The sequence below is a fragment of the Pseudorasbora parva genome, chromosome 15, assembly GCF_024679245.1.
Source record: "Pseudorasbora parva isolate DD20220531a chromosome 15, ASM2467924v1, whole genome shotgun sequence".
Lineage (NCBI taxonomy): Eukaryota > Metazoa > Chordata > Actinopteri > Cypriniformes > Gobionidae > Pseudorasbora > Pseudorasbora parva.
The window spans coordinates 45,350,329-45,367,075 of NC_090186.1; the positions used below are offsets into that span (position 1 = coordinate 45,350,329).

The 16,747-nt window shown below is 36.2% G+C and overlaps 3 protein-coding genes across 6 annotated transcripts in view; 2 read left to right on the top strand and 1 right to left on the bottom strand.

Annotated features, from left to right (window-relative positions):
- The window catches only part of znf410 (zinc finger protein 410), a 14,890-nt gene extending 9,737 nt beyond the window's left edge, over window positions 1–5,153 (top strand). Inside the window, exons 10-12 of the mRNA XM_067418361.1 lie at window positions 95–190; window positions 290–388; window positions 4,738–5,153. Of these exons, the coding sequence (XP_067274462.1) occupies window positions 95–190; window positions 290–388; window positions 4,738–4,835 (293 nt within the window). The 3' untranslated portion in view covers window positions 4,836–5,153. The remainder of the gene's footprint in view (window positions 1–94; window positions 191–289; window positions 389–4,737) is intronic.
- LOC137041748 (zona pellucida sperm-binding protein 4-like) overlaps window positions 1–16,747 on the top strand; it is a 206,948-nt gene that overhangs the window by 39,620 nt on the left and 150,581 nt on the right. The window lies entirely within an intron of this gene.
- Window positions 9,044–16,747, bottom strand: part of entpd5b (ectonucleoside triphosphate diphosphohydrolase 5b) — a 36,893-nt gene continuing 29,189 nt past the window's right edge. For both annotated transcript variants that reach the window (XM_067418772.1, XM_067418771.1), the window contains exons 12-14: window positions 10,429–10,485; window positions 10,236–10,351; window positions 9,044–10,162 (exon numbers count right to left, since the gene is read on the bottom strand). In XM_067418772.1, coding sequence (XP_067274873.1) covers window positions 10,079–10,162; window positions 10,236–10,351; window positions 10,429–10,485 — 257 coding nt within the window. In that variant the 3' untranslated portion in view covers window positions 9,044–10,078. The remainder of the gene's footprint in view (window positions 10,163–10,235; window positions 10,352–10,428; window positions 10,486–16,747) is intronic.

Sequence of the window (16,747 nt, forward strand, 5' to 3'; positions counted from 1 at the left end):
CACTTAGTTTTTTTTGTTCCAGGCTGGAGTATTTTCATATGTGTAAATCAGTAATGCAGTGTTTTTTTGCCCGTAATGTCCTGTGATCTCTCAGGTGAGAAGCCGCATGTGTGCTCCGTCTGCGGGAAGACCTTCTCTCAGAGCGGCAGCAGGAACGTCCACATGAAGAAGAGACACGGCAGGGACACCGGTAACCGCTTTATATATGTGTGACCGGTGGGCGTGTCCCGTTCTGATGAGTGGGCGTGTCCCGTTCTGACGAGTGGGCGTGTCTGTGTGTGATTGACAGGTGAAGCGCTCACTCACAGCAGCCTGCTGGAGGCTGATGGAGGCAGCAGTGATTCTATGGTGAACATGAGTCTGCATCACGCCATGTTACGCACACAAGGTACACTCACACTCTCTCACTTGCACACCCTCACACTCTTTTACTTACACACACTCACACACACACACTCTCTCACACTCACTCTCTCACACTCTGACTCACTCTCACACACTCACACTCTCTCACACACACACTCACACTCTCTCACACACACACTCACACTCTCTCACACACACTCTCACACTCTCTGTCACACTCACACACTGTCACACTCTCACTCACTCACACACTCTCTCACACACACACACTCACACTCTCTGTCACACTCACACACACACACACACACACACACACACACACACACACACACACACACACACACTCACTCTCACACACATTTTAACCATTTATTTAAGTCCACTTTAAAAGAATTAATTTACAGGGACATAAACATTATAGGTGCAGTTTAACGCATGTACAAAATCATGGCCCAGTGGCATACACAGATCTTCACAAAAGCTCATCACTCAGGTGTTATGGGTATAAGTAGCAGCGTCTCCTCCATATATCGCGGCTGCCTATAATAGCAGACAGGGCACAATACTTCGCTAGCTGTTTGGCCCTTTTCTTGGGCATCCCAAGTTGCTGAAGGCCTCGTACCACCAGCCTATGAGTGTGTCCTAAGCTGCCGAATATGAACACCAGTAGTCTGCCTCGATACCCGATCTCTGAGATGGAGTTTAAGAGCGGCTGGTATTTAATGACCTTAGTCATAAAGGCTTCCTCCATGCTAGAGTCAAAGGTGCATGCCACCTCCAGAATGAACACCTCACTGAACTCCTCATTAACCACAATAACATCTGGTGTGTTAGCAGACAGATGTGAGAAAGCATCAGAGTTACTACTACCATGCTGGAACATGGATGCTTTTACGCTAGAGTGTTTGTATATTTTCACTGAGGGTGAGAGATGTTTTGATACGTCCTTCACTATAAGGTCCACTATTCTGTCGTGACGTGCGATGTACATTCCCTTGTAAACATGACAGCCATTCAGGATATGTGGAAGTGTCTCAGTAATCTGTTCGGTGGTGTGATGTAGACAGTGAGGGACCTGGGTCAAAGGAAACCAGATGGAAAGGTTAAGTCTGGTAGGAAGAACTTGCAATCTTGCCTTTACTGTGAAGGTGACAATGTCCTCACTGAGTGCAGTGTTCTTAAAGAACGAGTGCGAGACAGAGTGATCAGCACAGGAGAGGCATGCCAGCTTCCCCTGGAGTCTCAGGCCAGTCCAGTGTTGTTTCTGGTGATGTTGGTGTAAGTCCAGGAGAGTTCTCCGGGCTCCTGTAGATGTTAGCGGATAGCTGTGGCCACCATATGTGGCTGTTGCCTTAACATGGACCAGGGGGTCACAGATGATATCCTCTGAGATCCTCACAGTCCCAGAGTCAGACCGCACCCACTCCAGTGCTACTCCAGCTCGGACACAGAGATCATTCAGGTCCGGCCAGTCTGACCACACACCAAAGCCAGCTGAATGGGTGTCCAGTTTCCCACTGGGTTTCCTTTTGAATCCCAGGAAATGAGGCTCTGAGTCTCTGGCCAACGGCACCTTACGCCTCCTTAGGTCCAGGAACAGGGAAGATCGAGCCAGCTGCCTCACGTCTCTGTCATCATTATTCAGCATGTTCAGAAGATAGGAAATCCAAATGCTGGTGTAAATCCAGATCACGTTCGGTGCTCCCAACCCTCCTTCCCATTGAGGATGAAAAATAACATCACGAGTGCTGTGTGTGTTGAGTCCAAACCACTTCCGCACCACACTCACTGTCTTACTGTTCATGTCCCTCAGCACTTTCTGCTGGATGTGGACATTGGAGAACAGATGTTGTACTTTAGACAGCGCCACCTGTCTAATAGCCTCTAGCTTCATGGTCAGAGGCAATGGACATTTATCTATCAAGTCCAGCCTGGAAACAAACCCAGACCAGATGATGTTTACCTGCTCTTTGCATTCTCCTGCAATATTAATTTTGTGTCCAAGATAAGTGTATGTCTCGTGAAGAGAGTATACACGTATTGGTTTAGTTGCCACGGTGAACTCTGGACATTTATCAGTTTTTGAGCGATACCACCTGTTCCCTCCACTCCTCCTCTCATACAGAACAGCACATTTTGTGTCCTTAATCTCCAGGCCTGACCATGTCAGGAAAGAATCGGTCCTAGCCAGCATGTTTTTAATAACGCTCTCGTCTCTGGAGGCGATCTGGACGTCATCTGCATAGCCTTGGACTGGGATCGGTGAAATCACGTCAGGGGGGGCACATTGACACATCCACTTTAACCATTGGTTGGTGGCAATTATAAAGTTAATCGCACTCCAAGGGCAGCCTGTTTTAATGCCTATCTGAAGTGGTGTTGGGTGAGTGAGCTGTTCTCCGCAGATTACTTCAATAAAGGAACCTCTATATACATCCTTCACTATGTCAATGAACAGTTGAGGAAGCTGTATTTCCTCCAATGAGCTGATCATGACAGTGTGAGATAAAGTTCCAAATGCATCTTTAAAGTCTAGAAAGACTGAGTACAGTTTACACGACTCATGCTTAAAGTCATCTATCCCTGTTTTTAGGCAGAACACATGCTCATTCATACCTTGCCTATTGATGTATGCCTTTTGCTTGGTGGATAGGATGTCAGCTTCCACCAACCAGGGAAGAACTCTGGCTAGTATGCATTTCATGAACACCTTATAGATGGTAGGGAGGAGGGATATATCCCTCCATGTCGATGGATCATCAGGGATGTTGTCTTTTTTTGGAATACGATGTATTAGTGCTCCTTTCCATGAATCTGGTACTCTCTTATTTTCCAAACAGACATTAAAGACAGTTGTTAAAATCTGACATGACTGCATAGTTTTAAAAGTCTCATATGTCACACCATCCTTACCACTGGCTTTATTATTAGGAAGGTTACTTAAAACAGTCTCTACTTCCTTATTTGTGAAATGCGTTGTTTCAGGGAAAAAAGTGGGCTCCAACGGTGGCACATTTAAATGCCAGGGTGGTGATGAAAAATCCTCAACACGTCTCTGATTTTGACATTTATTATCATAATAAATTTGTATAGCTGTAATGTCGGTAGAACAGGGAGGAGTGTCAGGATATTTACTGTTGTTTAAGATGATTTGGATCGCTTTAGATCTTCTATGCTGCCACAAATATGCAAGTTTGTTCTGGCTCACCTGATTGTTTTGCCGGCGGTGGGTTGCTCCTGTCCGCAGAGAGGGCAAGACGTTTTCCTGCAGGTGGCGCAGCTGTTCGCGGATCCAGTCAGCTGTTGCGGCCAATGTTAAATCCTCAGGATATGTTTGAATCGCCGGGAATTTTTTCAAAACTCTCAACACATATTTCAAACATTGTAGTCCAAAAGGCCTACCGCTGTGGTTTACCGCTGAAAAAACTCTGTTCTTAAAGAATATCCCATGTAATAGCTTAGCTAGCGTTATCCACTTTACCGGATCACCCGAGCAAACAAAGTTCCTCTCGCGCTGGCGTTTGGTATTCAGACGGTCTCTGTAGAGTTTCTCATGGGACTGGAAAGCCATCCATTGATGCTCAGACAGCGGGCAAACATACTGCTGGAAGATTGTAAACTCTTCACCCGGTAGATGAAATCCACGGGAGAAATCATGCGGTAGCAGCGGCTGTTGGTAAATTCTCCCGGTGAGGAATGCTTGTTTGTATGCAAACTTGATTGTTGCGATCAAACACATAGTCCAAAATAATTGCCAAAGCATCTTATCTGCACCTATTGCATTAACGGTGGCAATTACAACGGGTGTGGTGCTCGTGCGTGTTTGCGTGCACCTCTCCACACACACACTCACTCTCACACACACACACACACACTCTCTCTCTCACACTCACACACTGCCACACTCTCTCACTTTAACACACGCACTCACACTCTCTGTCACACTCACAGTCACACACACACACTCTCTGTCACACTCACTCTCTGTCACACACTCACACTCACACACTCTGTCACACTCTCTCACACTCACACACACTCAAACTCACTCTCTGTCACACACTCTCACTCACACTCTCTCACACACTCACACTCTCTCACTCACACTCACACACACACTCTCTGTCACACACTCTCACTCACACTCACACTCTCTCTCACACACTCACACTCTCTCACTCACACTCACACTCACACACACACTCTCTGTCACACTCACACACACACTCTCTGTCACACTCACTCTCTCTGTCACACTCTCTCACACTCACACACACTCAAACTCACTCTCTGTCACACACTCTCACTCACACTCACACACTCCCTCTCTCACACACACTCTGTGACTGACAGCATCTCCTCCTGCTTCAGGTGCGGCGGATCCGGATGTGGTTCTGACTCCGCCTCATGACCTGGTCACCATGACGACAGCGCACGGCTACAGTGATGATGTGGTGGCGATGTTGTAGTCGTTGCTTTTGTAAATAAACTATTTTAGGAAATGCATCGTTATTGACTTTTGATTGTCAATAGAAACATTTCATTTTAAGGGAACGGAGCAGTAAAACAAACCAACAAAGAAAAGGGGGCGTCGCTTAAACTACCAAACACACCTGTCAGAAACACTCGAACATCTGTCCTGAGCAAACGCCTTTTAACCTTTAAAATCAAGTATTTCACAGAGAAAAGAACATGTTCTTAACATCAGCGAGAAGGATTTGAATTTGTATGTAGTTCAAACATCTGAGACATTATTAATCATTAAAATGAGTTTTCTTTCTGACAAATTGTGCAGTTTTTTTTTTTTAAATCACTTTGGCACTAATTTGCATATGCATTCATATCTTTGAAGAAATCTTGCACAATCATTGGTTCAAAAACAACTTTATTTTGAAATACCATTGAAATGTTACTTTAGATCACACACAAGCAGTGTTACCGCAGTAACTTTAAAAAAGTAATCTGATCACTCCTGTAAAAAGTAACTTAGGTACTTTTAAAATCAAGTAATCTGTAAAGTAACTAAAATAGATTACAAGTTACTTTGAGTTACATTCAGCCGTTTCCGACAACACTACCGCCTCCTCAACACAGCAATGACGACCGTTTTCACCAACGCTCACGTTACTGGAAGTGCATTTTTAACAGTAACGTCAACAATGGATCTCCTGACATTTTAAGTTGAAATTAAAAAATATTTCCTGAAAAAAATACTCTCCCGGAGACGCAAGAAAGCAAAAATATTTTTTACTAAGGAAAATGACTAAAATAGTTATGCGGATAAATTACTTTAATCTGATTACTGGTTTGGAAATAGTAATGCGTTAGATTACTCGCTACTGGAAAAAAGTCATCAGATTAGAGTAACGCATTACTGGCATCACTGGCCACAAGCACCCGATTGAGTCATTGTTCGTACAATCAATAAATATTGCAGTACAAAATATGTTTTATACTGATGAATATACTAACATGAAACGATCGCTTTCTGCCAGAAACACAACAGTATTTGTGTTATTTTTTATCTCATATCAGACGAATCTCATCTAGTGTTCCCGTCGGCTATTACTTCTGGTGAGAAAGGTCAAAATACCGGTGCGATTATAGAATATTCATATAGAAGCCTCATTTGACCGATCCTCACGGGCACTAATGAGGCATATATATATATATATATATATATATATATATATATATATATATATATATATATATATATATATATATATATATATATTTATGATCACGGAAGTAATGGCTCTGGGAACACTAGATGAGATTCGTCTGATATGAGGTAAAAAAACAACAACCCATTCACACTGAAAAAAGGATTTTCTTACTTAGTATTTTTATCTTGTTTCTAGTCAAAATATCTAAAAATTCTTACATTAAGAAACATTTACTAGACAAGTAAAAAATATTTTCTTGTTTTGGGAAAAAATAACTCAAAATGAAGAGTTTTTTCTTAAAAATCTGCCAATGGGGTGAGAAAAATAATCTTGTTTTCTGTTTGAATTAAGATTATTTTTCTCACCCCGTTGGCAGATTTTATCTTATTTTAAAAACTCTCTTCATTATGAGTTATTTCTTCCCAAAATGAGACAATTACTTTTGCTTGTCTAGTAAATACTTCTTGTTTTAAGAATTTTTAGATGTTTGGACAGATTTTTAGACAAAAATACTGTGTAAGAAAAGCATTTTTTGCAGTGTACTGTTGTGTTTTTGGCAGAAATCGATCGTTTCCTGTCTTAAAGCTATGTGTGACATTTTTAAATGCAACTATAAATGTATTGTTTTGTTATAAATTATGTGTATTTAATTATCTGAAATCTAAAATAAACATAAGCGGGATTAAAGGGTTAGTTCACCCCAAAAAAATGAATTACTCATCCTCATGTCGTTGGACACCCGTAAGACCTCCGTTCATCTTCGGAACACAAATGAAGATATTTTTTTGGCAGATCATTTTGCCTGTTTTAAGCAAAAACTCAATTTAGATTTTTCCCCCAGAAAACAAGCAAAAATATCTTATGTCGTTTTACTGATCTAGTAAATGGATCTTGATTTAAGATTTTTTTTGATATTTAGACTGGAAACAAGACAAAAGAGCATTTTTATGCAGTGTGGCCAGGTTAAAGCCTGCGTCATCCAAAACAGACAAGCAATCACAAGGCCATGTATCCATACAGTGCTGAATACTGTATATAGTCTGAAAAGGTGGTGCATGGGACAATAGGGACTGTGTCTGATGATGAAATATTTACATCCATATATAATGCAATCTAATGGGTGCCAATGAATCTCATTATCTTAAAACTCATAATCTAAACGTGAAATATTATGGAAGCCCATTTCTGCCACAGTTGAGTAAAAAAATATGATTCTTTAAGTCAGAATAATGAGAAACTTTCTCGAAATGACTTGGCATCTCGAAATAATGAGAAATAAGTCAATATTTCGAGAAAGTTTCAATATTTCGAGATGTTAAGTCATTATTTCGAGATGTTAAGTCAATATTTCGAGAAAGTTTCTCATTATTTCGAGATGTTAAGTCATTATTTTGAGAAAGTTTCTCATTATTTCGAGATGTTAAGTCATTATTTTGAGAAAGTTTCTCATTATTTTGACTTGAATCCCATTTTTTTACTCAACTGTGGTGGAAACGGGCTTCCATGTAATATCGTTTGTCTGTTAAGAGTAATGCAGCGGTTACTCATCATTCTTAGCTGTTGTATCATTGTAATGAAATGAATTGACACTGAAATGTAATGTGGGAATTGTCTTTTGAAATGAAGTACTTTGATGTTAAGTTGTCATATTGAAGAAAGTAATTTTTTTAAATGAACAAAGTATTTTAGTTTTAGGTGTACGGTATCCAAGCAACAGAAAAAAAAGTGTTATTTTGATAATTGGTTTTTAAGTTTTGAAAAATAACATCAAGGTTCTGAAATTAGTGCCAAAAGTGATTGTAAAACAAGAAAACATGATAGTTTACATGATCAGATGCTGGACCGTTCTACACAGCATTGATGAATGAAGCCCCGGGATTGTTCTCGCCTGTTTCTTGGGGAAATCTCATTGAAGCTAAATGTATTAAACATATTTCATTTAGAAGAATATGGAGCGTCCCGTTTATTGACAACCATATAAACATTCAGCGCATCAGCTTACTGACGATTCTGGAATTTCAGTCAAATACATGCTATTTTCACTGTGTGTAAAACATACAATATGCTTCAAATGATTATTCATATATGTAAATATGCACTACTTTAACATCAATACAAGGTGATGCAGCCGTTGTGGAGAAACTAATACAGCATCCCAATCACAGCGGCTCCCCCGCCTCCATGTTGGAAGTTTCTGGCTCCGACGAGAAAACTCTAACTAGGACTATCCAGCCAGGAATTTCTGGGTAGCAAACACTGACTAGGATTTTTCAATTAGGAATACTCAGACTAGGAATATCCAACTAAGGAAATCCAACTAGGAAAGTTGGACTAGAAATTTCAGACTAGGATTTTCCAACTGGGAAACTCAGACTAGGGAAATTCAAATAGGAAACTAAGACTAGGAATTTTCTACTAGGATTTTCCAACTTGGAAACTCAGACTAGGAATTTTCAACTAGGAAACTCAGACTAGGAATTTTTGACTAGGATTTTCCAACTAGGAAACTCAGACTAGGAATTTTTGACTATGAATTTCCAACTAGGAAACTCAGACTAGGATTTTTTGACTAGGATTTTCCAACTAGAAAACTCAGACTAGGAATTTTTGACTATGAATTTCCAACTAGGAAACTCAGACTAGGATTTTCCAACTAGCAAACTCAGACTAGGAATTCCCGACTAGGAAACTCAGACTAGGAATTTCCGACTAGGGAAATTCAACTTGGAAACTCAGACTAGGAATTTTCAACTAGGAAACTCAGACTAGGAATTCCCGACTAGGAAACTCAGACTAGGAATTTCCGACTAGGGAAATTCAACTTGGAAACTCAGACTAGGAATTCCCGACTAGGAAACTCAGACTAGGAATTTCCGACTAGGGAAATTCAACTTGGAAACTCAGACTAGGAATTTTCAACTAGGAAACTCAGACTAGGAATTTTCGACTAGGATTTTCCAACTAGGAAACTCAGACTAGAAATCACTGACTAGGAAACTACATGCTGTCACTATTCTCATAAATTTTAAAGGCAGCATCACTGTGTGTAAAACATACAATATGCTTCAAATGATTATTCATATATGTAAATATGCACTACTTTAACATCAATACAAGGTGATGCAGCCGTTGTGGAGAAACTAATACAGTATCCCAGTCACAGCAGCAATCGCTCACCCCGCCGCCATGATAAAAGTTTATGGCTAGAAAATGCTAAATAGGATTTTCCAACTAGGAATCTCTGACTAGGAAACTCGGACTTGTAATTTCTGACTAGCAAAAACTGACTAGGATTTTTCAGTTAGGGAACTGACTAAGAATTTCCGGCTAGTAAACTTGGGACTAGGAAATTTCAGACTAGGATTTTCCAACTAGGAAACTCAAACTAGAAAACGCTGACTAGGATTTTCCAGCTAGTTAACTCCTACTAGGAATTTCTAACTAGGATTTTCCAATTAGGGATGTCCGACTAGGATTTTCCATCTCAGAGATTCCCAGTAGTAAAAATGACTTGAGAGGCCATTCATGCCCAGTTTCCGACAAGGCAACTCGTATTTGTTCTTTGTGGTTGAGACAAGCACAAGATCATTTGGGTTACTACTCCAGGGTTTCTACTGATACAAAGCCATATGCTAATCGCTGAAGTAACCCTTTAACTACTATAACTGACCCAGTATCTGTTTAACATATATTTGTACTTATGTGTTTACGACACGTAATATCATAAAAAAATACTTTCGTAAGTTAAAATTGTTGTTAAAATTTTTAATTTGGGGGAAAACAAGACCAGCTCAGACATTAAAGAAAGACGGATGCAAATATTACTACATAAGCAGTGTAACGTAAACAATGGATTTACAGAATATTCAACACACACTGACAAGTACTCCTCACACACATCAGTTCACATTCAGTCCGGTCAGATTTAGCTTTGCATTAAGAAGAAACCCAAGCCTGTTGTAGGACCATTAGGCTTTTCCATTCTTTTGCCAAAGTGAGATTCCCCCGGGTCACGGATGAAAACGGCTCCCATGTGGATGTTTCTAATGGATCCTGAACTTCTGGAAGTGGTTGATTGCGGCACCCAAAGCCCAGCTGGTTTCCACGTTCCTCACCTTCTTGGTTAGCTGTGCAAACACACGGATCAGTGTTAACCAGATCACCTAAAGAAGACCTGCCGGCCCAGAAATCCTCAGGTACCTGCAGAACCGTGCTTTCTTTAAAACCAAAGCCATCTTTCAGCAGACAGATGATGTACGTGAGATCCATACACAGGAAAGGATTGACCTGACTGCGCTTAGACGGACGGTTGCACACTGCAACAACAACACAAGTGGCGTAATATGAATTATATTGCACATGTATAAGATAAAACATCAAGCGTAAAGCTCACCCTCTTTCGCTCGTTTCCTGAAGTCTCGGATCTTCACGGCTCCGCCTCTGGCTTCATCTGAGATTTAAAGACACAAACAGAACACAACTGGTTACATTTTGAAAATAAAGTCACTGTGTATCAAGACAAAACTGGTTAAATTTTGAGAATAAAGTCACTGTGTATTAATGAAAAACTGGTTAAATTTTGAGAATAAAGTCACTGTGTTTCAAGACAAAACTGGTTAAATTTTGAGAATAAAGTCACTGTGTTTCAAGACAAAACTGGTTAAATTTTGAGAATAAAGTCACTGTGTTTCAAGACAAAACTGGTTAAATTTTGAGAATAAAGTCACTGTGTTTCAAGACAAAACTGGTTAAATTTTGAGAATAAAGTCACTGTGTTTCAAGACAAAACTGGTTAAATTTTGAGAATAAAGTCACTGTGTTTCAATGAAAAACTGGTTAAATTTTGAGAATAAAGTCACTGTGTTTCAAGACAAAACTGGTTAAATTTTGAGAATAAAGTCACTGTGTTTCAATGAAAAACTGGTTAAATTTTGAGAATAAAGTCACTGTGTTTCAATGAAAAACTGGTTAAATTTTGAGAATAAAGTCACTGTGTTTCAATGAAAAACTGGTTAAATTTTGAGAATAAAGTCACTCTGTTTCAATGAAAAACTGGTTAAATTTTGAGAATAAAGTCACTGTGTTTCAATGAAAAACTGGTTACATTTTGAGAATAAAGTCACTGTGTTTCAAGACAAAACTGGTTACATTTTGAGAATAAAGTCACTGTGTTTCAATGAAAAACTGGTTAAATTTTGAGAATAAAGTCACTGTGTTTCAGAGACAAAACTGGTTAAATTTTGAGAATAAAGTCACTGTGTTTCAAGACAAAACTGGTTAAATTTTGAGAATAAAGTCACTGTGTTTCAAGACAAAACTGGTTAAATTTTGAGAATAAAGTCACTGTGTTTCAAGACAAGGGATAGTGTTAGAGACAATGTTAAAATTTTGAGATAAAGTCACTGTGTTTCAATGAAAAACTGGTTAAATTTTGAGAATAAAGTCACTGTGTTCAAGACAAAACTGGTTAAATTTTGAGAATAAAGTCACTGTGTTTCAATGAAAAACTGGTTAAATTTTGAGAATAAAGTCACTGTGTTTCAAGACAAAACTGGTTAAATTTTGAGAATAAAGTCACTGTGTTTCAAGACAAAACTGGTTAAATTTTGAGAATAAAGTCACTGTGTTTCAAGACAAAACTGGTTAAATTTTGAGAATAAAGTCACTGTGTTTCAAGACAAAACTGGTTAAATTTTGAGAATAAAGTCACTGTGTTTCAAGACAAAACTGGTTAAATTTTGAGAATAAAGTCACTGTGTTTCAAGACAAAACTGGTTAAATTTTGAGAATAAAGTCACTGTGTTTCAAGACAAAACTGGTTAAATTTTGAGAATAAAGTCACTGTGTTTCAAGACAAAACTGGTTAAATTTTGAGAATTAAGTCACTGTGTTTCAATGAAAAACTGGTTACATTTTGAAAATAAAGTCACTGTGTTTCAAGACAAAACTGGTTAAATTTTGAGAATAAAGTCACTGTGTTTCAAGACAAAACTGGTTAAATTTTGAGAATAAAGTCACTGTGTTTCAAGACAAAACTGGTTAAATTTTGAGAATAAAGTCACTGTGTTTCAATGAAAAACTGGTTAAATTTTGAGAATAAAGTCACTGTGTTTCAAGATAAAACTGGTTAAATTTTGAGAATAAAGTCACAGTGTTTCAATGAAAAACTGGTTAAATTTTGAGAATAAAGTCACTCTGTTTCAAGACAAAACTGGTTAAATTTTGAGAATAAAGTCACTGTGTTTCAATGAAAAACTGGTTAAATTTTGAGAATAAAGTCACTGTGTTTCAAGACAAAACTGGTTACATTTTGAGAATAAAGTCACTGTGTTTCAAGACAAAACTGGTTACATTTTGAGAATAAAGTCACTGTGTTTCAAGACAAAACTGGTTAAATTTTGAGAATAAAGTCACTGTGTTTCAAGACAAAACTGGTTAAATTTTGAGAATAAAGTCACTGTGTTTCAATGAAAAACTGGTTAAATTTTGAGAATAAAGTCACTGTGTTTCAAGACAAAACTGGTTAAATTTTGAGAATAAAGTCACTGTGTTTCAAGACAAAACTGGTTAAATTTTGAGAATAAAGTCACTGTGTTTCAATGAAAAACTGGTTAAATTTTGAGAATAAAGTCACTGTGTTTCAATGAAAAACTGGTTAAATTTTGAGAATAAAGTCACTGTGTTTCAATGAAAAACTGGTTAAATTTTGAGAATAAAGTCACTGTTTCAATGAAAAACTGGTTAAATTTTGAGAATAAAGTCACTGTGTTTCAATGAAAAACTGGTTAAATTTTGAGAATAAAGTCACTGTGTTTCAATGAAAAACTGGTTAAATTTTGAGAATAAAGTCACTGTGTTTCAAGACAAAACTGGTTAAATTTTGAGAATAAAGTCACTGTGTTTCAATGAAAAACTGGTTAAATTTTGAGAATAAAGTCACTGTGTTTCAAGACAAAACTGGTTAAATTTTGAGAATAAAGTCACTGTGTTTCAAGACAAAACTGGTTAAATTTTGAGAATAAAGTCACTGTGTTTCAATGAAAAACTGGTTAAATTTTGAGAATAAAGTCACTGTGTTTCAAGACAAAACTGGTTAAATTTTGAGAATAAAGTCACTGTGTTTCAAGACAAAACTGGTTAAATTTTGAGAATAAAGTCACTGTTTCAATGAAAAACTGGTTAAATTTTGAGAATAAAGTCACTGTGTTTCAATGAAAAACTGGTTAAATTTTGAGAATAAAGTCACTGTGTTTCAATGAAAAACTGGTTAAATTTTGAGAATAAAGTCACTGTGTTTCAAGACAAAACTGGTTAAATTTTGAGAATAAAGTCACTGTGTTTCAAGACAAAACTGGTTAAATTTTGAGAATAAAGTCACTGTGTTTCAAGACAAAACTGGTTAAATTTTGAGAATAAAGTCACTGTGTTTCAAGACAAAACTGGTTAAATTTTGAAAATAAAGTCACTGTGTTTCAATGAAAAACTGGTTAAATTTTGAGAATAAAGTCACTGTGTATCAAGACAAAACTGGTTAAATTTTGAGAATAAAGTCACTGTGTTTCAAGACAAAACTGGTTAAATTTTGAGAATAAAGTCACTGTTTCAGTGAAAAACTGGTTACATTTTGAGAATAAAGTCACTGTGTTTCAAGACAAAACTGGTTAAATTTTGAGAATAAAGTCACTGTGTTTCAAATGAAAAACTGGTTAAATTTTGAGAATAAAGTCACTGTGTTTCAGTGAAAAACTGGTTAAATTTTGAGAATAAAGTCACTGTGTTTCAATGAAAAACTGGTTAAATTTTGAGAATAAAGTCACTGTGTTTCAAGACAAAACTGGTTAAATTTTGAGAATAAAGTCACTGTGTTTCAAGACAAAACTGGTTAAATTTTGAGAATAAAGTCACTGTGTTTCAAGACAAAACTGGTTAAATTTTGAGAATAAAGTCACTGTGTTTCGATGAAAAACTGGTTAAATTTTGAGAATAAAGTCACTGTGTTTCAATGAAAAACTGGTTACATTTTGAAAATAAAGTCACTGTGTTTAGAGACAAAACTGGTTAAATTTTGAGAATAAAGTCACTGTGTTTCAAAACAAAACTGGTTAAATTTTGAGAATAAAGTCACTGTGTTTCAATGAAAAACTGGTTAAATTTTGAGAATAAAGTCACTGTGTTTCAAGACAAAACTGGTTAAATTTTGAGAATAAAGTCACTGTGTATCAAGACAAAACTGGTTAAATTTTGAGAATAAAGTCACTGTGTTTCAAGACAAAACTGGTTAAATTTTGAGAATAAAGTCACTGTGTTTCAATGAAAAACTGGTTAAATTTTGAGAATAAAGTCACTGTGTTTCAATGAAAAACTGGTTACATTTTGAGAATTAAGTCACTGTGTTTCAAGACAAAACTGGTTACATTTTGAGAATAAAGTCACTGTGTTTCAATGAAAAACTGGTTAAATTTTGAGAATAAAGTCACTGTGTTTCAATGAAAAACTGGTTAAATTTTGAGAATAAAGTCACTGTGTTTCAAGACAAAACTGGTTAAATTTTGAGAATAAAGTCACTGTGTTTCAAGACAAAACTGGTTAAATTTTGAGAATAAAGTCACTGTGTTTCAAGACAAAACTGGTTAAATTTTGAGAATAAAGTCACTGTGTTTCAAGACAAAACTGGTTAAATTTTGAGAATAAAGTCACTGTGTTTCAAGACAAAACTGGTTAAATTTTGAGAATAAAGTCACTGTGTTTCAAGACAAAACTGGTTAAATTTTGAAAATAAAGTCACTGTGTTTCAATGAAAAACTGGTTAATTTTTGAGAATAAAGTCACTGTGTATCAAGACAAAACTGGTTAAATTTTGAGAATAAAGTCACTGTGTTTCAGTGAAAAACTGGTTAAATTTTGAGAATAAAGTCACTGTGTTTCAATGAAAAACTGGTTAAATTTTGAGAATAAAGTCACTGTGTTTCAAGACAAAACTGGTTAAATTTTGAGAATAAAGTCACTGTGTTTCAATGAAAAACTGGTTAAATTTTGAGAATAAAGTCACTGTGTTTCAATGAAAAACTGGTTAAATTTTGAGAATAAAGTCACTGTGTTTCAATGAAAAACTGGTTACATTTTGAAAATAAAGTCACTGTGTTTAGAGACAAAACTGGTTAAATTTTGAGAATAAAGTCACTGTGTTTCAATGAAAAACTGGTTAAATTTTGAGAATAAAGTCACTGTGTTTCAATGAAAAACTGGTTAAATTTTGAGAATAAAGTCACTGTGTTTCAAGACAAAACTGGTTACATTTTGAGAATAAAGTCACTGTGTTTCAAGACAAAACTGGTTAAATTTTGAGAATAAAGTCACTGTGTTTCAAGACAAAACTGGTTAAATTTTGAGAATAAAGTCACTGTGTTACAAGACAAAACTGGTTAAATTTTGAGAATAAAGTCACTGTGTTTCAAGACAAAACTGGTTAAATTTCGAGAATAAAGTCACTGTGTTTCAATGAAAAACTGGTTAAATTTTGAGAATAAAGTCACTGTGTTTCAAGACAAAACTGGTTAAATTTTGAGAATAAAGTCACTGTTTCAAGACAAAACTGGTTAAATTTTGAGAATAAAGTCACTGTGTTTCAATGAAAAACTGGTTACATTTTGAGAATAAAGTCACTGTGTTTCAATGAAAAACTGGTTAAATTTTGAGAATAAAGTCACTGTGTTTCAATGAAAAACTGGTTACATTTTGAAAATAAAGTCACTGTGTTTCAAGACAAAACTGGTTAAATTTTGAGAATAAAGTCACTGTGTTTCAAGACAAAACTGGTTAAATTTTGAGAATAAAGTCACTGTGTTTCAATGAAAAACTGGTTAAATTTTGAGAATAAAGTCACTGTGTTTCAAGACAAAACTGGTTAAATTTTGAGAATAAAGTCACTGTGTTTCAAGACAAAACTGGTTAAATTTTGAGAATAAAGTCACTGTGTTTCAATGAAAAACTGGTTAAATTTTGAGAATAAAGTCACTGTGTTTCAAGACAAAACTGGTTAAATTTTGAGAATAAAGTCACTGTGTTTCAAGACAAAACTGGTTAAACTTTAAGAATAAAGTCACTGTGTTTCAAGACAAAACTGGTTAAATTTTGAGAATAAAGTCACTGTGTTTCAATGAAAAACTGGTTAAATTTTGAGAATAAAGTCACTGTGTTTCAATGAAAAACTGGTTAAATTTTGAGAATAAAGTCAATGTGTTTCAAGATAAAACTGGTTAAATTTTGAGAATAAAGTCACTGTTTCAATGAAAAACTGGTTAAATTTTGAGAATAAAGTCACTGTGTTTCAATGAAAAACTGGTTAAATTTTGAGAATAAAGTCACTGTGTTTCAAGACAAAACTGGTTAAATTTTGAGAATAAAGTCACTGTGTTTCAATGAAAAACTGGTTAAATTTTGAGAATAAAGTCACTGTGTTTCAATGAAAAACTGGTTAAATTTTGAGAATAAAGTCACTGTGTTTCAAGACAAAACTGGTTAAATTTTGAGAATAAAGTCACTGTGTTTCAAGACAAAACTGGTTAAATTTTGAGAATAAAGTCACTGTGTTTCAAGACAAAACTGGTTAAACTTTAAGAATAAAGTCACTGTGTTTCAAGACAAAACTGGTTAAATTTTGAGAATAAAGTCACTGTGTTTCAATGAAAAACTGGTTAAATTTTGAGAATAAA